Source organism: Triturus cristatus, chromosome 5_1, assembly GCF_964204655.1.
Source record: "Triturus cristatus chromosome 5_1, aTriCri1.1, whole genome shotgun sequence".
NCBI lineage: Eukaryota > Metazoa > Chordata > Amphibia > Caudata > Salamandridae > Triturus > Triturus cristatus.
Window position 1 is genome coordinate 135,669,898 of NC_140587.1, and position 25,241 is coordinate 135,695,138.

A 25,241-nucleotide genomic window follows, 5' to 3' on the forward strand; every position below is an offset into this window, starting at 1 on the left:
CTCCAGCTGCGTCACCAAATCCCACCTGCCCATCCTGCGTTGTACGTATGCTTTCCCCAGCCCTTCTTGCTCACTCTTGGAACGATCATTAAAACATTAGGATTATTTTTAGTTCTGAGAGAATCGAAACAATGCAGAGCTGCCTTGGTGATGCAGAGGGTCCAAAGTCGAAAGTCCTACGTTTACTTTAACCTAGAAAAGAAAGCCCTTTACCCTCCAAATGTTTTTGTATCAAATGAAGAATAATTTTTAAAAAAATCGAAGATTAAAAAAAAAAATCATGGCGCTACATAAATGTAAAACTACAGTAGTAATATCAATATATGTAAAAAAATATTTATTATTTGCAAAAGCCCAGAAGCAGTTTGCGTGCAGCTTTAAGAGGTAGTTTTGGGAGTGATTCATCATTGCATTTTGCGCCAGGCTGTTTCTGAAAAGAGGATTATTAGCAGCAAGAAGCATGGCTCGTGCCGCTAGACGGGAGCTTTGCGTGTAGCGCTTGGACGCAGGGCAGCGCTCTGGAGTTACCGGAGTCCTTTGTGTCCCTATCTCGGAGAACGTGACGGGCGGGAGGCCAGGAGTGTGCATGGCGAGACCGCGCTTGGAGGTGATGTATGTGCGCGTGACGTGTCTTGGACACCTGAGGTACTGTCCATGCTCGGTGGGGTTTGTGATCGCCAGACTAACTCTTCCCCTCTACTCTTTCCAGCCCCGGGAGAAAGGACGCATGCGCTTCCACAAGCTGCAGAACGTACAGATCGCGCTGGATTACCTGAAACACCGACAGGTGAGTGCTCTGCCTCTTTACATGTCCGAGTGTTGGTGTAGTGGGGAGTTGGGAGTTCCTGTGTCTCCTAGACAGTAGTAACCTAAGTGCAATGGTCTTCAAACTTTTAATTAGGCCCGGTGGAGTACGCAGAGTAGTTTCGGTAATTCTGCGTAACTCTTAGATACAGAATTACCAATAAATACGTGATTACTTCTACTTGAGCACTTTTTTTGGGGTCTCTACAGCGAAAGCACATTTAGCGAGCACATGCTCTCTACTGGTTTTCTACTGCGTTTAGTACTATTTCTTAGCGCAAAATGCATCCTTGCGTCCATTTTGGATGCAAGGGGGCATTTTGCACTAAGAAATAGCGCTAAATGCTGAGAGTAAGTTGGAGGAAAATCCTAGTCCTACAGCACATTTAGTGCTGTTTCGCAGCGCAAACTGCAATCTGGTGTCTATCTTGGACGTGAGGGGGCATTTTTGCTCTTAAGAAATAGCTCTAAATGCAGAATCACTCTTCCGGCGTAATCTCACGGAGTTTTCAGGTAATTCCGCATGATTACACTACACGGAATTCCACAAGTTACAATTACCCCTACTTCTAATGCTGCGCTGCCCTGTGGACGAAAAATTAAATCTAAATCATTGGGCCCTCAGCGTAGAAAACATAACTTCTCACAATGTATTCCATAAAATTGACATCTCTGAACATAATTGGCAACAGTTTGCAATTATGTCGAGCAATCCCTTTTAAAAATGCAAACATATAGATGATTGCCAACATTCTATTGACAGTCGGGTCTTCCTAAAAGTGTGAAAATGTCCACTGTCTGATGCTTTATCTGTAAAACAGGAGGGGGGGACCTCTACTTTTTTACACCTACTCCCAGCCAGGATGGAGAGACCTATTACATTACTGGTGCCCATTACAGAGTGGTTGGTTCACTGCCAGGCTGGTTTCCAGTATTGAGTTTATTTCTGCTTCTGGTGGGCATAATAAATTCTCCTCTTGGCCAGAACCTGGCGCCTCTTATTAGATCAATGAAGTCCCCCCCCCCCCCCACCTCAAGGGCCCCCACCCCTCTGCCTGGAGACCTCTGCCTAAGTGGCTGAATAAGTCTTCTGCAGACATCTGTGTTGAACTTCCAGCTGACCAGTCGGAATCCTGGCAGGGCTGACTCAGCTTCTCATCCTTCTGAAGTCACTGAAGTAGCCTATGAGCTTTGTTAATGCATCTTTTAGGGTTTCCTAGAAGGCTGGGCATATATGTGTTGGTATTTATATAGCGCATACTGAGCTTGTCAGAAACAAGACACTAAGCCAGGTGGGTAAAAAGTGCCGGGTAAAACATGATCTGGAATTGCATTCACTAGGCCGGTGTACGGGGAATGAGAGCCCTTTAATTGGAATGAGGATGGAATGGAGAGTCAGATGAGCCGCAACTCAACGAGGTTGGGTCTTAGGGTGGCCACCTTCCTCCAGGTCATCGCAGATACTGCTCCCAGTTCAGGACTTTCGTTTAACAGCCTGATGCATTCTGGATGTTGTAGTCTTGTTTTGTTTCCATTGATCTATTTGGACCAGCGCACCTGGAATCAGTGATTTGTGGGTGAAAAGCTCAGGACAGGACACTGTGTCTGTAGTGACCAGGAGTGGGGTGAGCACCTTAGTGGGTCTTCAGTTCCTTTCTAAATTGCAGAAGAAAAGCTGCAAGCCTGCCTGACGTGAGGGTGAAGCACAGGGAAATGTAGAGCATAGCTGAAAAGAGACACCTAAGCCCCATTATGAGTATCTGGAAATCTAGATGGGGTATGTAACAGAGATTACTGCCCATCAGCACTGCAAGACTCTGCGGCTCCAGTTTTTTTTTTACCTGGACACTTTGCCTACCTTGTTCCACTTCCCCACCATTAACAGTTGTCTTTGGTTACAGGTGAAGCTGGTGAATATCCGGAACGATGACATCGCCGATGGGAACCCCAAGCTCACTCTGGGTCTCATATGGACCATCATTTTGCACTTCCAGGTGAGGAACGACGCGGATGACATCATATGGTGCATGTTGTTAAGAAGCTGGGTGCCTTTTATGCTGTATAGGTGGGAGCGGGTGGGTACCGTCATAAAGCACAGGTGATGAGTACGGTGGGTGCCTTCATACTGTAAGCGTAGGTGCGGGGTCAGTACCATCATAGTCTACAGGTGAGGAGCAGAGGTGGCACTGCCGACTCTACAGGTGGTTCGGGGTGAGCTCCGCCATACTGTAGAGCTGAAGAGAGGGTCTGGGCACATTGAGGTGAAGCAAGAGGTGGGCACAGCCACACTCTACAAGGTCATTTAAAAGTATCCTTTCAACCTGATGGGCAAATATAAAAACAAAACACAAGTCCAAAAACTAAAATCACACTTTGGACACCTTTGACATGCGCATTAAAAACCAAATCAATGTTTCTAAAGTTGTCAACTTGGAGGAGCCATTCTAGAAGGATCTTGCAGTGCAGGAGGTGACCAGGGTGAGCCGACAAAGTGAGTCCCCATGAGTGTGGAAAGATTCCTCCACTGGGTTTGAGGATCTTTGCCACCCTGACAGATGGAGGTCTGATCTTTGTGGCTTCTTGTGGCCAGAGTCTCATGAGCCCTGATAGATAGAGGACTCATCCGTTTGGCTTCTCCAGACAAGAGTCCTACATACCCATCAGATGCGGGATCAATCTACGTGACGGCTGGTGATGCAACAAAGTTGTCTGCGTCTGTTGGTTGCTCTTGCAGACTTCAGGTTTCTTCACACATATAGTCCAGGGGATTTCAGCCAGCCCTGTGTATGCGCTCGTGCTGTGAGCGACCTGGCTCTGCTTGATGCAAATCCCTAAGCAAAAGACACACAATTGATGGACGGAATGCAGAACAAATCAAAACATTCACCCCCAGTCAAGAGATCTGGGTTAAATCCATCATTCTTTTGCTCACCATGCCACCCCAGTTTAGACCTGGCCATATGCAAATCAGTCTTGACCCTGTGCCTCATGGGAACAGTCCAGCCCTTAGTGCGCCAGGAATGCCCAGATGTGGGTCCCGGGCTCACTGTGCCACTGGAATCAAGCTATCCTGGCTGAAGAGGGGTGAAAGTCCGAAACCGGTCCTAGGATGCTTGTTTCTGGGGTTGATGCCTGTGCATTGTATGTATATGTATTTCTATAGTGCAAACCTAGCCAAAGACAGCAGAGCACCGTACATGGTGAAAGGCAAGCTCAAAGTGTGTGAGTAACAAGAGAAGAAGGCGAGTAATGGATGATTAATGCATTGTGATGCAGCGCTGTTTAGGGAGGCTCGTCTGTAACTCTTCCCTAAGTTGGAGAAGCGTTGGAGCATCCCAATGGATACCAGTGTTGTACCAGATCCTGAGTGCATGGATGGGGAAGTCCAGCTGCCTTGTTTTTTCTCTTTTTTTACACTTCTCACTCTGCAGTCTGATGGTGTCGTGGCTGCGGGTGAGCTGAAAACCACCAGGGATGGTGAGCTTGTACGCAGGATTAGTGGGTTGCTGGTCGTGCTGGCATATTCATAGTACTTTGGCTGGAGCCTGGCCTGGGTGTGATCTCCAATGCACGTGCCAATGCCCGGAGGAGATATCTGATGATGGGGCCAGTGCCTGCCAATGGCGGCGATGCCCGGCCCTCTCTGAGCCTAGTGGCAGGTGCCTGGTGGCACTCTCTGGCACCAGGGCCAATGTATACCGCTGAGACTGATAGCTGATGTAAGGCTGGAAACGCTGGCACAGGGGTCAAAGCCTGATCTCCTAGAACTTGATCCGATGCCTACCTCTTGTGGTAATGCCAACCCTGTGTCCTGTCCCTGTTGCTGGCACAGATGCCTGCTGGAAGTCCCTGGCACATGGGTCTATGCCCTGTCCAGGGTTTGAGCCCTTGCACTGGGGCAGATTCCAGATTCCTTCTTTCACTGAGTACTGGTCTGACTTGACATGGAAATGCCATGCTGGCCCACGTTGGCACCACAAAGCCTGCATGAGGAGACGCCGAGGGTAGAGATAGCTGTGAGAAGAGGGAGGCCCAGCACAAACTGCAGCTGGAGGGGAAGCTGTCTGGAGCTCAGCACATCTATAGGGACAGGGCGTGAGTCACTGCACGCGCCCCTCCTTCGGCCAGCTATTTATAAAGAGAAAACCCCAGATTCCCAGAGCTGTCCACGCCCAGTGAGTCACGGACTAGCACTTGTCATGTGCTGAAATGTCAGCAGTCAGCCCAGGAGCGGGAGATGCCAAGGGGGTCCCTTCAAGCGACTGTGCTGCCCCAAAGATGCTTCAAGAACTATAGTCGAAACTGTTGTGCACATTATGCGAGCCTATGGAAAACCTATAGAGCGTCTCGTTATCAGCTGGCAGGATCTCTGATGACATCGAATCACTCCTGCAGCGACGGGCACGACCACAGGGCATGGGGTGTCTCCAGCCAAACGACCGCCAGACTCCTAGTGCCTCTCCCAGTGAGGAAAGCTGGTGCTGACAACCAGTACAGCAAGAGCTTGTGCTTAAGGGTGGTTTGGGATGCATGTTAGGGCTGCCGGTATTATTATAGCCTTACAGACCGAGCTGAGGGCTGCACCATTTGTTAACGGCCCTGACTCCTGAGTTATAGGCCTGGGCCAAAGACAAGGGCGTATGATGAGAAGGCCCCTTTCCATATCCACACTATTACTGCTGACCTCCAGTTCACAGTTCCACTACCGGCAGGGCTTTAAGTGGGATGAAAAAACTGGTGGGGTCTCAAAGGGGCGTGGACTATGTAATTAAGGGCGTGGCTTAAAAACACGTCAGCTCAAAATCTGTGGTTCGCATAGTGTGCCGCCTGACTTGTATTCTGCCGTTTCTGCCATTCCATCCAGATATATGATACAAAGAAGTAAACTCATCCCTACTTGTTGTCAGGACTATTGGCTTTGTCAGTGGTTGTTGGTTGCATAAGATAAATAAGCAGCAACTATGGCTTTATATAATATTGAAAAAGCTTCCACTTAAAGCCCTGGTGACACCACCACAATGTTGCTGCTCCCGAGTCTCAAAAAGAGAAGGGAAGTCCAGAGAAAATGACTCTTTAAAGGATTTCCCTTCCCTACAACGCTCACCTGGCATGACGTCATGCCGTAACTTCTCTACTAGTGAGAAGTGAGCAGTGTGAGCACCACACATGGATGTGCCTGCTGTCACTGTAGTCTGGAAAAAAACGGACCGTCTGTGCCAGGGCACAAAACAGAGCCCGATAGAGACCCGTTTTTAGGCCTCCTTTAAAAAAACTGCCGGTGCTCAGCACCGGTGAGACCCGACCCACTTAAAGCCTTGACTACTGGCATTCTACGGGTGCTGCGTGTACTGGCACTGCTCTCAAATGTAGTACTGGTGTCATATCTGCTGCATCAAGTACCGCTCTTCCCGATTTGGATACATTTGTGCGCTTCAGGATCCCTGGGGGTTCACTGAACGTCGCCATGACTGGTAGGCTTTCGCCTTGAAAAACAAGCCCACTCACCAACAGCCCCTTTGAGACCGTCCCTGTGTGTGGGAATAGGTCTGCCTCTGTTTTACGAGCCTCTTTACCGGTCCTCTGCTTCCACCTGCTGGCCGTGCGAGGAACTGCCGGCATTCTCTTTGACCAAGCAACAAAAGTCATAATAGACTTGGGTTCACTCACACTAAGACACTCGCGCCCCCCTCTCCAACCCCCATTAAGCGGCGGTTGTCTCTGAAGTTTGCCCGCAGCCCCGAGTGTAGAAGGGCACCGGCTGAATTGAGGATAGAGTTTGAGCTCCGGTGCATTTTAAAATCCCTTCGTTTGTACACATACAGACAGGCGGGTCTTCTCAGCCCTTCCATGCTCTGTACACAATCAAGCAGCAGCGAGCGGTCTGTGAGAGGGCCTGTTGGAGATGGATACTTCACCATACTGAGGTCTGTGAGGCTTGGGTCATATCTCCCGGGCTCGGGGGCGGTCTGTAAAGCACAGATGGTGTTAGACCCCTCAGGGCCGGGGGCACCTGGCGCTGACTTTGGGTGTGGGCGCCGTTTTTAGGTCGAGCCTAGAGCAGCGCGCTTGCGCTGCTGGCTCCACTTTTAGTAATGGGCTTTAGAAAGCTCACCACATGCTCGTGCATTAGTTTTTCTCGTAGGCTATTGGGCTTTGCATGCGTCTTTCTAAGAAAGACAGCACGCAATTGGGCAAAGGCGGGTGCATGTCCCGCCTTTGCTCCGCCCATGGCCTATTGCTTGCGGTTACCCGTACAGGCCACATCTGTTTTCAATTATCGTGCCCAGACACGGGCGCGATAATTTAAAACAGATCGCTCGCTGTGGCGCGCGCACTACTCACGTGCTTGTTTTTTCTAGTTGTTCAAAACTATAGCCATGCCTCTTAGAGGCCACAGCCCCTCTTCATCTGCATGTCGATTGACTCACAATACAATCGCGGCTTTCACAGTACAGTATATATGTGAAGCCTCGAGCCCCGGCAGCGTACGGCCATGCGCCTCTGGTTCAGACGCAATTCTAGCCAGGCACATGTGCACGGTCAGGGCTGGATTTACCTTCATCATGGCCGGCTGGACACCTAGCTTCAGGCTGGGTAGCGGGATGTATGCGCTGGCCTTGCTACGTCCCCAAGGCGATCAGGACGGGACAGGCCTGTGCTCTCCTGGAAATCCTTCCAGAGCCCGAGCACTCTGCCAGCTGCCCTTCTAATCCGGACACGTTGCACTGAGCCTTTAAGAAATATTGTCTGCCTTATTGGATATCTTGCAAGTGACTGCAACTCCGATTGTATCTGCCAAGGGGTGGTAATCCTCGGGTTGAACAGTGCACAGGCGGGCTCGGGAACAGCCTGTGTTACTTTCCAGAGGCGAGACTGGTGGGATGGCCGAAAATGTGTGTTAAAATAACTCCCCACGTCCCTTCATCATTTATTTGCATTTGAAACAGAAGATGGAAAATATTTCCATATATATGAGTGGAGCTATAGAACGAATTAAATGCATTTGAGAGAGAGTTGCTATAGAGACTTAAGGGGTACTGTTAAAGGGTGGTATTAAGAAAACCCGTGGCGGAGGTGGTCATTGGGGGGTTACCAACAAAGATTGTCGCTCTGGGCGCCACCAGCGCTAAAGCCAGCCCTGCCCCTCGGGGTGGGCACTGTTCGAGTCCCCCAGGCGTCATGATTGCCTGAGAGTGGGGGCAGTAAAGATCATATCCTGTTCGCGCGCCCCTGAGAGTGCCCACTGCACCCATCCTCGGGGTACAGGCAGTGGAGTTCAGCCAGGCAGACTTCAGAGCCTCTCGGGGACGGTGGGGAAAGTTGAACCGTGCCAGAGCCCCCCTCCCCGCCACTCTCCCCAGAGTAGCTGCCAGGCCTTGTATTTCCCATTTCAGCAGCCTGTCTGCGGAGCTCAGGCACCGGTCCTGCTCTGACTTGGTCGAGGCGGCGACCGCGCTCAGAGCCAGGCGGTGGCGCTCTACAGAGGGGCCCGCCCTAAAGGAGAGTTCCCGCCATGTGGATGTCTCTGCCAGCGCTGTACTGTCCCCGCCCAGCATGAGCGGCTTGCACAGCCCGGGGGAGGGGCGGACGTCCTTAATACCCGTTATGTTCTGCACGTTGTGCTGGAAGAAAGAGAGTACTGCAGGGCGTGGGCCTAGCCTGCATGACTCACTCACTCTCACCGCCTTTGATGTTTTAATTGAGACATTCTAGAAATCTCTGCAGCTACCGTGGTAGGTGTGCTTGTGATCACGTGCTCTCTCAGACTAGAAGAGTCACTGCTCCTGCCTTTCACTATCACATACCGAGACCCTCCCCTCCCCTGCCTCACACAAGCACAGACCGAGGGAGCCTCCCCTTGCCTGACACTGGCACAGACCGAGGGAGCCCCTACTCTGCCTGACACTAGCACAGACCTAGGGAGCCCCTCTCCCTGCCTGACACAAGCACAGACCGAGGGAGGCCCTCCCCTGCCTGACACTGGCACAGACCGAGGGAGCTTCTCTCCCTGCCTGACACAAGCACAGACCGAGGGAGCCCCTCCCTTGCCTGACACTGGCACAGACAGAGGGAGCCCCTCTCCCTGCCTCACACAAGCACAGACCGAGGGAGCTTCTCTCCCTGCCTGACACTGGCACAGACCGAGGGAGCCTCCCCTTGCCTGACACTGGCACAGACCGAGGGAGCCTCCCCCTGCCTGACACAAGCACAGAATGTGGGTATCTTCCCCCCCCCCCCTGGTACCTGGCACTAGTAACGATTGACAGATCTCCCTCGCACCGTCTTATAATAGCACACCGAGACAGACCCTCCAACATGTCGTTTACTGACACTCGCTCCAGTGTTAGTCCCCTTCTTGCTCCTAGACAGTAGTAGATACTGAGAAACCTTCTGTTCCTGACACTGGCACCTAATGAGAGTGCTTCACACATTGTCTGTCACTAAGAGAGACTGTAAAACGCCCTCATTTTACAACCTAAATGTATGGGCCTGAACTGGGGGAACATGTAGCCCCTGGTCTGCGCTTTGCTACCCCCTGGTCTGCGCTTTGCTACCCCCTGGTCTGCGCTTTGCTACCCCCTGATCTGCGCTTTGCTACCCCCTGGTCTGCGCTTTGCTACCCCCTGGTCTGCGCTTTGCTACCCCCTGGTCTGCGCTTTGCTACCCCCTGGTCTGCGCTTTGCTACCCCCTGGTCTGCGCTTTGCTACCCCCTGGTTTGCGCTTTGCTACCCCCTGGTTTGCGCTTTGCTACCCCCTGGTTTGCGCTTTGCTACCCCCTGGTTTGCGCTTTGCTACCCCCTGGTTTGCGCTTTGCTACCCCCTGGTCTGCGCTTTGCTACCCCTGAACTTGGGAGGCCACAAAGGCAGCCGCAGAAAGAGAGAGTGAAACTGGGCAAAGGGCCATTTGTACTTTCTGAAGCTCCCACTCCTGGCCCTTCCTCCAGCCCCTCTATTGAGGTGATCATGGTGGGACAAGGGGTCAACCTTGTAAAGTCGTCAAAAGTTGTGAGAAGTTACTTCTGCTAGCCTTTACAGTTTGGGAGACTGACACCACGAAACAAAAGTCCACCGCTTGGCTGAAGACTGCTTCCCTTTGAGGGTGGAGGCCAACCCCCCCACAGAGAGCAAGTGAGGGTTAATAATATCGCTGTACAAAGCATTGCTCCTCACTGCCCCCCCTCTGGAGATTTCAGCCCTTGTTTTCTTCTTAAAGTGTGTTTTAGGCAGTGGCTCTCCTGAATAGTCATCCTGTCTTGTTAATTTGTATGGCAATGTCAAATTGGGCCAGCTTTTCAGTGTCCGAGAACCTTTGTTACAACGTTGAAATGGGAAGAAGTATCGTATTGCAGGTTTATATAGCGCTTACTGACCCTGTTGAGGCATCGAAGTGCTTTGCAAGTGGGTATGTTGTAAAACATTGTTTGAGAGATGATACCAATGAATTGCATGCCGGTTGCAGCCGGTATGACAAAAGTCACATGGCGTGCTGGGTGTGGCTGGCACGGGTGACTGACTCACCCACACTTTCCTCTGGTATTTCAATTTTCTGCTGCCTAAAAGCATTTCTAATCATTTCCTTCAATCTCTTGTGGCCGGTGGAGAGGAAATGAGCCAGCTTGGCAGCCATGGTGCCAGGCGGAGCTGGCAAGGAGGAAGCCAGGGAGTGAAAGGGCTGCAGAGGAAAGAAGAGGGACCCAGGGGCCCCCTTCCTCAAGCTACACAAGGTGGACCCTTCCTCTTCCGCACATGTGTCTCTGGAGTGTTTGCTGATCTGGGAGTTCCTTTCTGAGGCTTCTTGTCCCACCTTCCTCTGTGTGCTGTGCCAGTGCTACCCCTTACACGGTGTACCAGGCTACAGTAACCACCCGCCACGGCATGCCCATCCCCTGCCCTATGTTCCATGCCACGCTCCTAAAATTCATACTACATCCCTCAAGACGTGGCTATACATGCAGTCTAGTAAATGGCTTAATAGCTGTCTTCTTCCCTTAAAATGTGTACATTAGTGCCATCCTAAGTTGCATTTACCCACCTTTCCTGCTTCTAGAGGCAACCTGGTGTCCCCAGAGCTATTCCCTCATCTGCCAAACACTGTTTTACTACTTGCACCATATATCATACACTGTTTTACTACTTGCACCATATATCACATACCTATTTTCTCATTATACTGCATGCCACCTGCTGTGTGCCTGGGGGCAGTTTGCACATTCCGCCATGTGGCATGTCTAGGTCAGTGGAAAGATATGTTCTTACACAGTGCGTGGCTTCCCCTTTCGACGGTGTGCCAAATAGGTAGGACCCTTAAACTGTGTGCCACAGTGAGGTAGGCACCAGCACTGTGAACCAAGTTGCGGTTGGCCATTGGCACCATCGTGTGCCATGTCTCTGTGGTCTCTTCATGCTGTAGGCTATGTGTTTGCATGTGTCTTGTATTGGACTCTTGAGCTGTGTCAAGTCATGTTTCCTCCTCACTCTGTTCCATGTCTCATCTGGCGCCTTGCTCTTTGCCCTATATTGTGTTTTGGCCGCTTGTTGTGGTTGGCCATTAGCACCTCAGTGTTCCATATCTTGGTTGCCTATGTGTGCTATGTTTTTGCATGGACCTTGTACCGGACTTTTCAGTGTTTGGTGTTGTTTCCTGCTCACTCTGTTCCGGTCTCATGTGGCCCCTTGCTCTTCGTGTAATATTGTCTTTTGGCCGCACGCTGTCCGCCATGTCTTGGGTGGCTTCTCACTGAGGGTTGGCGATGTTTTGTCTTTACTCCATCATGGTTTGCCATGTCTGCTGCTCAGCATCATGGTTGAGGATTCCTGAGATGCCCCTGTAGGTCTCGCTTCCTCGTTAGACTTGCATGTGTTGTGGTGCGAGTTTGCGGTTTGTCTTCTGCTTCCGATGTCTGTGGTCAGTGGAGTAATTTTCAATCTGTGAATGAGCCCTCAGTGTTTGCAGAAGGCTGCTTGTGGTTCAGAGGAAGGAGAAGTAATTAGCGCTTCCTCATTCAATTCTATTCTAATTTGTCCTGTGGTTGCGTTGCAGCCTTTCGCTCCGGTGCCCAGGGTGGTCCCTTCGTAGGCCTCTTGCCCCGGTGCCCAAAGTGGCCCCTCCATAGGTCTCTCCCTTCACGTGTGCACTTGAGCCCTAGAGTGGTGCCTCCAGCCAGCACACCATCGTTCGCGATCACCACAGATCTTTGGGGGTATTCCACAGATGAGTGGTTGAGGGTGATCTAATTTCAGCCAGTGGATACAGTGTCATTTCATCCAGTGCATGCTCCCCAGGCATTGTTCTCGATTGCGGACTCCTATCTTACTGCACTCGGGTGCACTTAATGCATGCTCTTAAGTAACCATACGACAGTGGATACTCCAAGTGCACGCTCTTCAGTCATTGTTGTTGAGTGCATACTCCTTTGTCACCACACTCGAGTAGATACTAGTATGGCACGGTACCCGAGTGAACACGCTTATGTTATCGTTCTCGAGTGCATACTCCTACGTCACTGAACCCAGGTGCATGCTTTTAAGTCACCATACCATAGTGTATACTCCGAGTGTACACTCTTAAGTCATTGATCTCGAGTGCATACTCCTTTGTCATGGCACTCAAGTGCATACTTCAATGTCACTGAACCTAGGTGCATGCTCTTAAGTCACCATACTACAATGGATGCTTCAAGTGCATGCTCTTAAGTCGTTGTACTCGAGTGCATTCTCCTTTGTCACTGAACCCAGTGCTCTTAAGTCATTGGTCTCAAGTGCATACTCCTATATTACTGAGCCCAGGTGCATGTTCTTAAGTCACCATACTACAGTGGCAGCTTCAAGTGCCGGCTCAGTGGACTAATGTGTCCACTGTAGGGGCATGTGTTTGAACTCGTGGTCACAGGTTCAAATACAGGTGGGTCCACTCAGCCTTTCATCCTTTTGAGGTCGATAAAAGGAGTACCATTAAGTTGGGTAACAATAAACATCTGTAATTTACCGCCAAGATACCCCTTGCGGTGAATGTGCTCTTTACAAATGCACGTTAAATTATGTTTGGTGCACACTCTTAAGACATTGTTTTGAGTGCATACTACTTTGTCACTTCACTCGAGTGCATACTTCTGAGTCATGGTACTCGAGTGCACCCTCTTAAGTCATTGTCCTGGAAGGCATGCTCAAGTGTCACCGTACTCAATTGCATTCGTAGTTCTCACTGAACTCAAGTACATGCTCTTACGTCATTGTTCTCGAGTGCATACTCCTGTGTCTCTGAACTCAAGTACATACTCTTGAGTCCCCCTCATTAAATGCATGCTGTGATGTCTCCAAATTCGAGTGTATGCTCTGATGTCACTTCACACAGGCACGTGCTCCAATGTCACATCACCCTGGTGTGGGTTCTTCTGCCACCTTTTGGTAGATATGCTCTTATGAAGTGGAGCAGATGGAATGAGACCAGCAGATTCTGTCCTGCATCCCTTGGCCAAGGATCTGGTGACGCTGGTGGTGGCGGCACCTTGGCTCTTCTTGTCCACCTGTAGCGTGGCTGTGCACGGCCAGAGAAGGCTACTTCCTGAAGAACTGAGAGATGCTGACTGTCTCTGCTGGCCCTCTAGCTGTACAAGTCTCGGAGGAGAGTGGACCACAGTCTACAGGCGGGAGGTATGTCTGGCAGTGACACCTGGCTACTTTCTCTCAACTGTCCTTGCACGGCTGAACACTAGTTTATCCACTAGCCTTGCTATTGGCCTGTCCAGGGTCTAGCCATGATTGCAAAGAAATCAACCTCCGAGTGGACATTTACTTAAGTATTTGTGCTAAACATGCTAGTGTTGAGTATGTGAAACAAAGTGTCGGCAATCTTGGTGCACCTCATATGCTTGGCGCGCCTGAGTATAGCCCCCTTTTCTCAGATATGTAAATCTAATTTTGATGGAAAGGAATGCTTCTGTGGGCAATAATTGCAAAATGTAAATTAAAAAAAGGTGGCATACATATATCTATAATTGACCGTTTCAAGTAGCCACACAGAAATCACCTTTAGTATCCCGCACACACAGATCTGGTACAGCACGCACAAATGAAAAGAGGTCAACAGAAAAATTGACTTTTTTAGTTTTTCATAATGGTGTAGTAATGAAAACTGTTCTCAGGATAACAATTAGATTGTTACATTTTTACAGTGTTCAAGCATCCCATTACTTTTTGTGTTTTTTAGGTCTCGCCTAGCTATTGCGTAGCAATCGCAATGCGAGACTCTAGTAAGGGGCTCCCAAAAGTGCTCCCAAAAGTGGATTGCATGGCGAGTACGCGCACAATCGCGTGCATCGTGCCGCCGCTCCTCTCTGACCATGCCTCCCTCCTCTCCTTCCGCCCCCGCATCCTCTCGTCCTTTTCTCCTCACTCCTCCACTCTGTTTTCCTAAACCCTCCCTGTCCAGCTTTCTTCTCTCATTCTCCCCGTCTCCGCGTCCCTCCTTCCTCCGCGCTGCCTCTCTCCGCACCCCCGTCCTTTTCACCCACTCTCTTTCGCCTCTTTGACTTTCCTTCGACAATTCGCGCTCCTCGCCCGCCTTTCCGCTCTCGTTTTCTACCCTTGGCCTCTCAAGCCTCTCTAGCTACTGCCTCCTTATGTCTGGTAGTTTCACGTGTTCTCTTCTTACCCCCTGTTTTTCGGATTCACTTAAAGGGGACAACACTGTGGTTTGACGCGCTGGATGGATAAAGTTGATATTCGAATTGCCGCATTTTGCTCTCACCCCCAATCTCTTGTCCCCTTCTATATTCTCTCCTTCGCACTGCCCCATTACAGGTTTGAGCCTTTAGTTTTGTCAGAGCTCGCTCACACATTGCTCCACAAGGCTCAGTGACGTGAGCTCTGTGGAAAACACGCGAGACCCAGTGCCTCATCTGGCTTTTGTTTAAACTGGACTGCCGTTACAGTAAGCATGTTTTCCTTTATCCGTCTGTGTGGAGCAAGGCCACCTCTGCATTCCCTTAATTTTAATAGCGCTAAGGTTGCAGGTAAAAAACTACTCATGATTAAATTACCAGGCAGCTTTCCCTAAAGTTTACCAATCCACCAAAAGCTGCAGATTTATATATAGTTGGCGATTATTGTATTATCTTTTTGAAGACTTGAAAGTTTGTCAGTCAGCATAGGGTTTCAAATGAATAAGATGCAAATAGGCGAGCTGAATTTATTTATTTTCTATCTTTCGGAGCTTTTATATATTTATTTGCAAGTAGATATTTTAGAGCTACCTGGTGCACTCTGCATAATCAGTTGTAAAACATGCCCTTGATTTCAGTCCATGAGAATAGGCACTAATATTCCAAAAGCGCTTCCAGGCTAAGCAAAGTGTGGGGATTTGATATAAAATTGCATATAACAAACATACAAAACATAGGACTCGATTTATAATTTGGCAGTCGGGCCGTCCTCCACCAGGATCAGAGTAAATTGCTTTGTTGCCCTAGCGGAGGTCCCGACGAGGCAATTTTGGAATGTCCATTGCACATTTCAGCATCAACAGGAAACGTCGACAATGCGGTTCCTGACAGTGTATTGTAACTTCGACATACAGCTCTGTCAAGCATGATGGAGCTGTAGAGCAGTTGCATTTTTTTTCAAACAAAACCCCAAAGCTGGATTTTGCTTTTGAAAATAAAAAAATGTTACCTTCCATGGCGAGGGGGGCATTTTGCAGTTTTCATTGGCGCATACCACCAGGTTTTTCCGAGTGACGACAGGCAGTAACAAGCATTTGCAATGCAATAGGTCTCACATTTATACAAGTTTGAGCTATTGGCATTGTAAATGACCATGCTTTTTATTTAAGTTTGGGTTTTTTAAAACATAAATAAAAGGCACTGTCGTTTACAATGCTAATAGCTCAAACTCTCGCAAATGCGAGACCTTTTGCATTGCAAATGCTTATTATAGTGGTTTCATTTTTGGTCATGCACCTTGAGACCCTAACGGGTGATTAGCGGCGCTCTATAAGAACCCTGATTGATTGATCAAGCTCTCAAATATAGCCAAGTTGTAGCACACACGGTCTGCAGTATTTTCTGTTACTCATTGAGGCTGTGGTCTTCTCTTTCAGATCTCAGATATCCAGGTGAGCGGGCAGTCCGATGACATGACGGCCAAGGAGAAGCTGCTGCTGTGGTCGCAGCGTATGGTGGAAGGCTACCAGGGCCTGCGGTGTGACAACTTCACGGGCAGCTGGCGGGATGGACGGCTCTTCAATGCCATCATCCATCGGCACAAGTAAGAGGAGTGAGGAGATTGGTCCTCGTTGTACCCTCATCAAAGCTGTCATTTACTCGTGCTTTTATCTTCCATTGCCCCTTCACCTGTTTCTTCTCTCCTCTCTTATTCCTTCTTTCTCCTCAGATACTTTTACAGTCTTCTCATTACCGCCCTCTAATTTTCTACTTTCTTCAACTTCCTCCATCTTCTTCCCTTTTCTTTCACCCATGCTGTGCATGTTTCCCATTCAGAATTTCGGCTCTGTAGTAAAATGGGTCATTAGCTGTGTGGTCTGCACTAGTAATGAGTCCGCACTTGTCGACCACTGGGAACCAAACACCCATCTTGACGCTTGACCCCATTGGGTAGCGTTGTAGAGCAGTCCAATGCTTACTCAAGGGAGGTGGTGTGGGCTAGTAATCTTCATTTCACTGATACACGATAATAACATTCAGTAAATGATTGTCCAGTCTGTGTTTTTTCTTTTGAAAAAGGAAATTTATTACACACTCACACACTACTCAATGACTTTGAATAATCATTCTTAATCCTCCCAAAGGAAGGTCTAGAGCAACAAATCACGTCAGAACATTTGTTTGTATTAGAAATGCCATAATGGAATATCACTTTGAGTGATCGCGCACTTAATGTTGACAATAAAGTATGTGTTCGAGGCATATGAGCTGCAGATCACACACTTAGGATAGTAGCTCGCCATCTGGTGTTGGGCTTGGATGCTTGCAGGTTGTTGTTGTCTTCGGAAGAAGTCTTTGGTCACGAGATAGGTGACTCCTCCCTTGGACTACAGTGCACATGGGCATCAACTCCATCCTCGGATTGTTTTTTTCCTCCACTGGGTTTGGATGTAACTTTTCCGCTCTGGCTTAAAACCTCTATTTACAAGCTTTTCGAAGCGCAAAAACTCCTACAACGATACCGAAGCACCTTCATTCAACATCGATTTCTTCGACTCGATTCCAGACGTCGACGCGGGCTGCTGGACCTATCCATGCCGTAAGGCGTACGGCTCATGGAAAGGACGCCGTTCAAAAAATGCCCCCAGTGTGGAGCAAAATTTCCGCACAGTGACCACCACAAGGTCTGTAACCTGTGCCTATCACCGGAACACGACAAGTCCAGCTGTCCAGCCTGCGCAGCATTTCGATCCACAAAGACCATTCGAGATCGAAGGGCTCGACGCCACATCATGCAACAGAGACCAGCTCCGGAACCAGAAAACATCTTTGACGAGGGTCCAGATGTCCCGGAAGGAGATTCCGAGGATCTCCACATCATCTCCGAGGCAGATGACTCAGACGACCCCATTACTCCTGGGCAATGCGTGAGTACTACTGCCCCTGCCCCAACCCCTCCAAAACCTAAGGCATTGGTCAAGACTTCGCCTGCTGGCCTCAGTCGAGACCGAAAACATCCTTCAGAAGCCACGCCTTTGGGCTCGGCTCCGAAGAAACATAAGCTTTCCGGTAGCACGGGCCCGAGCAAGCCGCATGTCATTGTTCCACCGGCACCTTCGGCACCGAAGACACATGACCTCTCGGCACCGAAAACATCGAGGCCCATAGATAAACCGGCACCGAAAGTTCCCAAGCCAAAAGACTCAACTTCGGCACCGAAACCTTCATCGGCACCGAAACCTTCATCGGCAGAGAAACCACCTCCTAAAGCCAAAAACTCCACGATCAACCAAAACCTCGATCGGAAACCGAAAAAATGGGCGCCAAAGACTGTTCCCCAAGAACAAGAACTTTTCCATCCAGATCCATTGCAGAAAAAGATCTATATTAATCCAAAAACTGGACATGTCACCGCGGTGCCATGTAAGAAACGAAAACTGGTCACAACACCTGCCCCAGTTCCTATCAACTAAAAGGACTCTGCAACATCACCTATTATTCCTTCCTCTCCCATACAACCTTCTACCCCACCCCCTCTGCCTACACTACCCTTACCTCTCCCCTCTCCATCACATACACGACCTCCACAGGATGATGATGATGACCTAGGGATAGGGGGTGATCCTAATGATCCGTTCACAGATCCAGATGCCGTACCACTGGATGATTGGGCATACCCTCTACCAGATATGCCTGACCCTACACCATATACCTCCAAACCATCACCTCCAGATGACCGCCTGGGGTTTGGACAATTATTAAATAGGGCAGCACTTTACCATGGCGTCACCATGCACTCTGACACACCCGAGGAAGACTTCCTACTAGACACTTTCGAATAGTCACAAAAGTCTGTACAGATTTTACCTATGAATAAAGGGGTCATAAAACACGCCAACCGACGCATCTCTCACAGGATGGGGAGCCCATCTCCTCGGACACACCAGTCAGGGCAAATGGACCACTCAACAGAAAGTGCTTCATATCTACTACCTGGAACTGCTAGCAGTGTTCCTAGCACTAAAATCATTCCAACTACATCTCCAGAACAAAACTGTCCTCATCCGGACGGACAACATGACGGCCATGTATTACATACAAAAACAGGGAGGCACACATTCTCTCCAGCTGTCACAGCTCGCGCAGAACATTTGGAGATGGGCCATTTCCCAGAACATATACCTGCTTGCATAACACCTTCCAGGGGTTCACAATCAAATTGCCGATCTGTTAAGTCGACAACCTCAACAGATCCACGAATGGGAATTACATCCACAGGTTCTATTGCCCTTTTTCCAACAATGGGGCCAACCAGACATAGACCTGTTTGCCACACATGAAAACGCAAAATACCCAACCTTCGCCGCCAGATTTCCCCACCCGGAGTTGAAGGGCAATGCGATATGGATGAACTGATCAGGCAGATTTGCGTACGCTTTTCCGCCCCTCCCACTCATTCCATTAGTGGTACGCAAGCTCAGGCAACAGTCTCTCAAACTGATCCGAGTGGCTCCTACATGGGCACGCCAGTCGTGGTTCCCAACACTACTCGAACTCTTGCTAGTTTCACACCAAAAACTGCACCTCTCCCCGTCCTTATTAACCCAGAACCATGGAGAAATCAGACACCCAGATCCAGGTCAACTGAATCTAGCGATCTGGCTCCTGAAGTCCTAGAGTTCGGTTACCTAAACCTGCCACCAGACTGCATGAATATTATAAAGGAGGCCAGACGACCTACCACTAGAGCCTGCTATGCTGCAAAATGGAAAAGATTTGCCATTTACTGTACTAACAATCATATAAACCCGTTGGATGCATCCATCCAAGACATCATTTGCTACTTACTGCACTTGCAAAGATGTAATCTGGCATACTCATCCATACGTCTCCACCTAGCAGCATTAGCAGCCTACTTAGAAAATCGACAACATTGGTCACTCTGCACCCGCCAAGCCTGGCCTGTACCGGAGTGAACAAAGACCACGAGGACGTCCCCCCGGCGACTGTGACCCCGAATCCAGCACCCAAGGACCCACCTCAACGCTCCTGACGACGCCTGCAGCCTCAGAACCAGGGACCCCAACAACCGTGACCAGCAGAGGGTAAGATTTCCCGACACCAAAAGGCACCCCGGCGCCCTACGGCCCCCTGTGCCCAACTCCTGGGTGCCTACCTATCCTCCAACTACCCAACTTACCTCTCGACGTGGTGGTCACTCCTGAAGAAGCTTTGTCCACGAGCTTGCAGCCTTTGTTAGTTTTTGAGCTTCTCCATTGCAATCCATTGAGCGCCCGACGGCTCAAATGCACCTTGCACCCAGCCGCCCTAGTGCCCCTGGCAGTGCAATCTCTACTCTACTTCCCCATTTGCCCTGAGCAAGTGACCAGGAGCACAGCTCCCACAGCCGCGTGGCCTGCTAGCCAGCAGCCTCCAACCAAGGGCCCCCTGCCTCCCATAGGATAATACTGGGCCTAACTCACTCTGCACCCGGCTGCCCCTGTGCCGCTGAGGGTGTAACAACTGTACTGACCCAACCCTGGGAGACTCCTGAGTGTATGCCCAGAACCTTAACTCTGCCAGTCGAGTACTTACCCACAAGCTGATAACTCTCTTTTCTTCCACAGGGTAATATTGACTGGTTTCACTTAAAAAGTGTGGAGTTCCTAAACTTTAAAATATTCACCTAAAATCAACCGAGTAACGAAAACGAAAATACTCACCTGCTATCAGGAGAGATCCCAGTGCTGGATCTTGGTGCCCTGCACTGACCCTGAAAAGTAATTACAAACATACTTAACGCTAACCCAATTTTCTTCCATAGGAAACTATTGACTGTTTTTCTGTGAATTTTCTTCTGTCGATTTTTGCAAACTACAAATATTCTTTAAAAATCGCACCAACTGTGAAAACGTAATTACTTACCTGTTTTAGATAGATGTCCCAGTGCTGAACCTAGGAGCCCAGCACTGGATTACAAAAGTAACGAGAACATACTTTACCTATAATTTGAATTTCCTTCCGTAGGATAACATAGCCTGGTTTTTGCTGAAAAAGTTTCCAAGTGTAGATTTTGCAAACTTACAAATATTCGTTAAAAATCGCCTGTATAACCAAACCACATTCTTTCAACTGTTTACAGTTGATGCACCAGTGCTGGATCCAGGATCCAACACTGAGTTAGAAAAAGTAACAATAACCCCACTTGCCTGCTAAGTGAAATTCCTCCCATAGGATAACATTGGTGATTCTATGAGAAAAAGTTTTTGTCAACTTTTAAAATACCAAAATATTGCTTAAAAATCACTACTGTAACCAAAACGCTTTTACTCAACTGTTTACAGGAAATGTCCCAGGACTGAATCCAGGATCCAGTCCTGTGGTTAGAAAAGTAATCTTTAAAGTAACTAATTGCATTTAACTAGAAATTCCCATTGAGCTCAATGTATTATTGTGTTTGAAATTGTGTTGCCTATTGCAACAACTGTGTCTATTGCATTCCAAAGCCTATTGCATATTGAAAGTATTTATCTAAAGCCTCTCATTCAGAGAAAGTATATTTTGAAATATATTGTTGGTTATAAAATAAAACAACCATATATTTTTATACAAAACCATTGGCCTAGAGTTCAGTTCTTGAGTATGTGAGACCATTTGCTGACTGAGTGTGTGCAACAAATACTTTACACTGTCCTCTGATACTGCCTTACTGCTCGACCAAGCTGCCATTTTAGAGAGTAAGGTTATATCTAACTTTAGCCTCTGCCAAACCTCTGAGGACTGTAGACTCTGTGCACACTGTACCTATTTAGAAACAGTATATACAGAGCCACTTTCTTACAAACAGCGCTTCCCCTCTTCTTCTCCTCCTCTCTTCTCCTCTCTAAGCCCAGGTCCTTGGCCCACCTGGGTCTTAATGGGCAGCGTGATGGCGCTCCCCTGCTTTTCTTTGGTGCCGGGCCTAGGGATGGGGTTCTGGGCCCACTTTTGTCTTTGCGGGGACAGCGATGGCGCTCTCCGCCTCCATCTTCTTCTCGCTGGGGCCCATGGATGGGGTCTTGGGCCCTCATACAGCTTCACGGGGTTGCGAGGGCACACCACGTCTTTATTTCCTTACTTGGGCCATGGGCCCCTTCTTCGCGTTGCGAGGGGAGGCAACCTCAATCATTTCCTTCTCTGGGCCAGGGATGGGGTCCTGGCTCCCTTCCTCCTCCTCGCAGGGAACGCACGCCGCTTCCCACAGTTCTTGTGCGGGGGCAGCCTGCGGGCCCTGACCCACCCCGGAGGCACAGCTGAGCACTCTGTCGGACGCCACACGCTTCGTCGGCGGCTTTGGGTAAAAGGTCACCTGCTTCACAAAGGCATATATCTCTGGCCCCTTTGAGCCTAATCAGACAATTTTTGGTGCCGTTTTGCTCCTGGTGTCCAGCCCCGTCCATCTGGAGCACTTTCCTCCAGCCTCCAAGCTGCCAAACTTTACAAGGAGCTGATTTCACTGGCTCCCTGCGCCTGCATCTTGCTTTAGTTTCTCTGGGCCTCTGGCTCCTGGCCTCAAGCTTCTCTTTTATGCTGGGTTCTAACCAATAGAAGAACAGAGATGGGCTCCTGTCCTCAAGCTTCTGTTGCATGCTGGGTTGTCCCCTCTAGAAGTACCGAGATGGATCCTGGCCTCAAGCTTCTCTTCCAAGCTGGGTTGTACCCTCGAGCAGAGATAGCATCCTGGCCTCAAGCTTCTCTTCCATACTAGGCTATACCCTCTAGCAGAGTAGAGATGGGCTCCTGGCCTTAAGCTTCTCTTCCATGCTGGGTTGTCCCCTCTAGAAAAACAGATATGGTTCTCTTCCATGCTGGGCTGTCTCCATTAGAAAACCAGAGATAGGCTCCAGGCCTCAAGCTTCTCTTTCAGAATCATCCATGCAACATGTTTATGTACTGTACACTCCTGTTGGGTGTGAGGCTGATGGATCTGTTCTGCAACCCTCATCCCTGCAGGTGCCGCTACTTTGGTGGTCGATATAGATGTCATCACCGGTTGGGAACATGCAATTTGTGGACTTTGGTCGAACTGAACTGATCATTTCACATGTTAGATTTCTGCGGCTCATTGCAGTACGTCATTGGTGGTGCATTCGAATCTTATAGATGTTACTGCAGATGGAATAGCCCAGCACAGGACACAACCTCAGTGGTACAACTAGGCATACCATGTGTTGCTCTTACCACTTTGTGCAGGCTCCTTTGGAGGTGAATCTTTTGGTGTATCCTATAACTTCACCAGGACACTCCTAGCATTATGAAGCACCCAAAATGGTGATATCATTACAAGCAGATTTCCGGAGACGCCACCAATTATGTACATGGGCATGCTACTTCAGAACCAGGCGCTGGGCCTTCTTAGAAGGGGTGATCGAGCTCTAATGGAGCGCCATCGTTGAGCCAGGTCCTGCCTTTCTGTTTCTACCTGCCCGTCGGACAATTATCCTTTCTTCAGCAGCACTTACAGAACTCACTTTGTGTGCCATTATTTTCCCGCTCGTGTCCCTCCTATTTTTGGCAAGGAATGCCATCGCCTCGAGCCGTAGAGAGAGTCTTCTTTCAAAATTCCTTCCTTTTTTTTCGCTTCAGCAACAAGTTGGGACACACGGACAGCGCTTGTTGATGTGGTTGTCGACATCAGTGTTTCGGGCTCTGTAAATCCTGTAAATCCTTGGAGGGTCCTGGGAATTTCAGAGTAACTGTTGGAGGATTGTTTGGTGGGTCTAAGCGGTCCATCAGAAATCGCTGACAGAGCCAACCTGAGGATTTTATGTACACTGCATATCTTTCATAACTTAACCATTTAGTGAACTTACCTTAGAGACTTTTACAAAATCTAGATTTAGGAAAAAATAATTTACAAACCCACCACTTTTAGGCCAGTTAAAGCTTTTTTGTGGCCATCATGGTTCTTAGGAATAGAAGGGACTGTCCCTCTCTCAGCAACCTCCTCTTAAACAGGTATATCTCTATCATGTGTCCTTTTCTTTGGGGAAGTCGTGGTTTCATGGCAGTGTCCACAGTGGGTGCCTGTCATTAACATCAGGTGTCGCACGGCCTCTGGATACAGCACTGGATAGACAGGTTTCCCCCTTCAGGTGGTCGACTTACACTTGACTCTCCAGGGGTAGAGAAGCCAAGCAGTAAAGGCTTACTCCATTAGGTGAAGGGTATTAGAAATATGGATACCTGATGTGACACAGTTAATGATAAACAATAGTATCTAAGTCAGCATTCATAACTATCAGTTCTATGAGAAATAGGGTGTGTTTTGCAGGTTCGTAAAATGGGATAGTTAAGATATCATGCACAAAAAAAGCAGCTTACATCTCTCGGGGCAGAGGAGCAACCCCAAATACTTCTTTAGAACATGGGCCAATTTGATCATATTTTGAATCCGAAGGTGCACTCTGCTGCTTTTGGAAGGTACTAAGTTTATTATCGTTTGTTTACTCCTAGATAGTCAATGGTGCAGAGATCGGAAGCATCGAGAAACAATGCATCATAACCATATCTGTGTGCGGTCTGTTCTTGTTTCTTGGGGGTCCTAGATACGATCTGAGGAAATTTAGTGGGTTTGGGCCTGTTACTGAATAGTCCAAACTATCCTAAACTAAGTAAAACCCAGAACCCCACTATCAACACTAGAGACAGGGTTTCATTCGAATCCAGAAACTCATTTTCTCAAAGGTCTGTTTACAAGAATTCTCAGTATCCAAATTTAAAGGGGCTGTCCGGTATCTGGTAGTTGACTTGCAGTGCTCTGGGCACAGTCACCGGAAGGGGGACCAGTTAGAGTTCCAGCTGGTTCATGGACTTGTTAAACGGGCAGCAATATTTCACTAGACTTATTGGGGGTCAAAATGTTCTTTATAGCGAGGACACTTGCTGGACCCATAGGGTACACCAGTCAGAAGAGCGCACTGGCATTTAAACCAGTACCAACTGCAGCTCGTTATCTTATTATTTCTATATGTTCTCACTTCTGTAATATGTAAATTAGCAGTGATAACTCAGTTAAAACCTCAATCTGTGCTATAGGGATTAGCTTTTTCATTACTGTATTTGAAATATGAAGGTTACTTTCATTGTCGTAAAGCCTGTACGCGTAATCTGGAGGATATGTCTGTCCTCAGTGTTGCAGCCCCTATCTTACATACTAAAATTATCTCTGTTCTAATCGACAGAACCCTTCCCTGTAATATAAATAGTATTGGCATAAAAATGTTATATGGAGGTTAGCTCAGTTTGTGGTGTTCAAAACTTCAACGGTAATATTAGTTTAGCTCGGTTCACAGTAGAAGAACCCTTATTCTCGGTGGCGGAACCTTTATGTATAGCATGAGGTCTAACGCGTTTCTTACTGGTCGAAGAGTTTAGCTCCGTTCCCTATAGTAGAGCCATGCTAGATAATACAGAATTTATCCCACTTCTTGTTGGTAGAACCCTTATTTATTAAAGAGACATTATCTTGCTTCTTTGTGGTAAAGCCATATAGATAACGCAGTGTTTATCTCAGCTCTTATTGGCAGAAACTTTCCTTAGAATATCGGGTTTATCTACCTGGTGTCAGACCCTTGTTTATATTAGAGTCTATCCTAGGTCTAGGTGGTAGAACCCGCATTGATAACACCGATATAATACCGTGTCTATATCTTCTCTCATTGATAAACTTGGTACCCGTGATGTAGTGCTGCGCTCCGTTTCATAGTGCTTGGATTCTTTTTACTTTATAAAAG

At 48.5% G+C, this 25,241-nt stretch overlaps 1 protein-coding gene across 9 annotated transcripts in view; it reads left to right on the forward strand.

The window, feature by feature from the left end:
* Positions 1 to 25,241, forward strand: part of PLEC (plectin) — a 404,008-nt gene that overhangs the window by 245,127 nt on the left and 133,640 nt on the right. For all 9 annotated transcript variants that reach the window (XM_085604582.1, XM_085604583.1, XM_085604587.1 and 6 more), the window contains 3 exons: positions 710 to 787; positions 2,706 to 2,798; positions 15,903 to 16,069. In XM_085604582.1, coding sequence (XP_085460708.1) covers positions 710 to 787; positions 2,706 to 2,798; positions 15,903 to 16,069 — 338 coding nt within the window. The remainder of the gene's footprint in view (positions 1 to 709; positions 788 to 2,705; positions 2,799 to 15,902; positions 16,070 to 25,241) is intronic.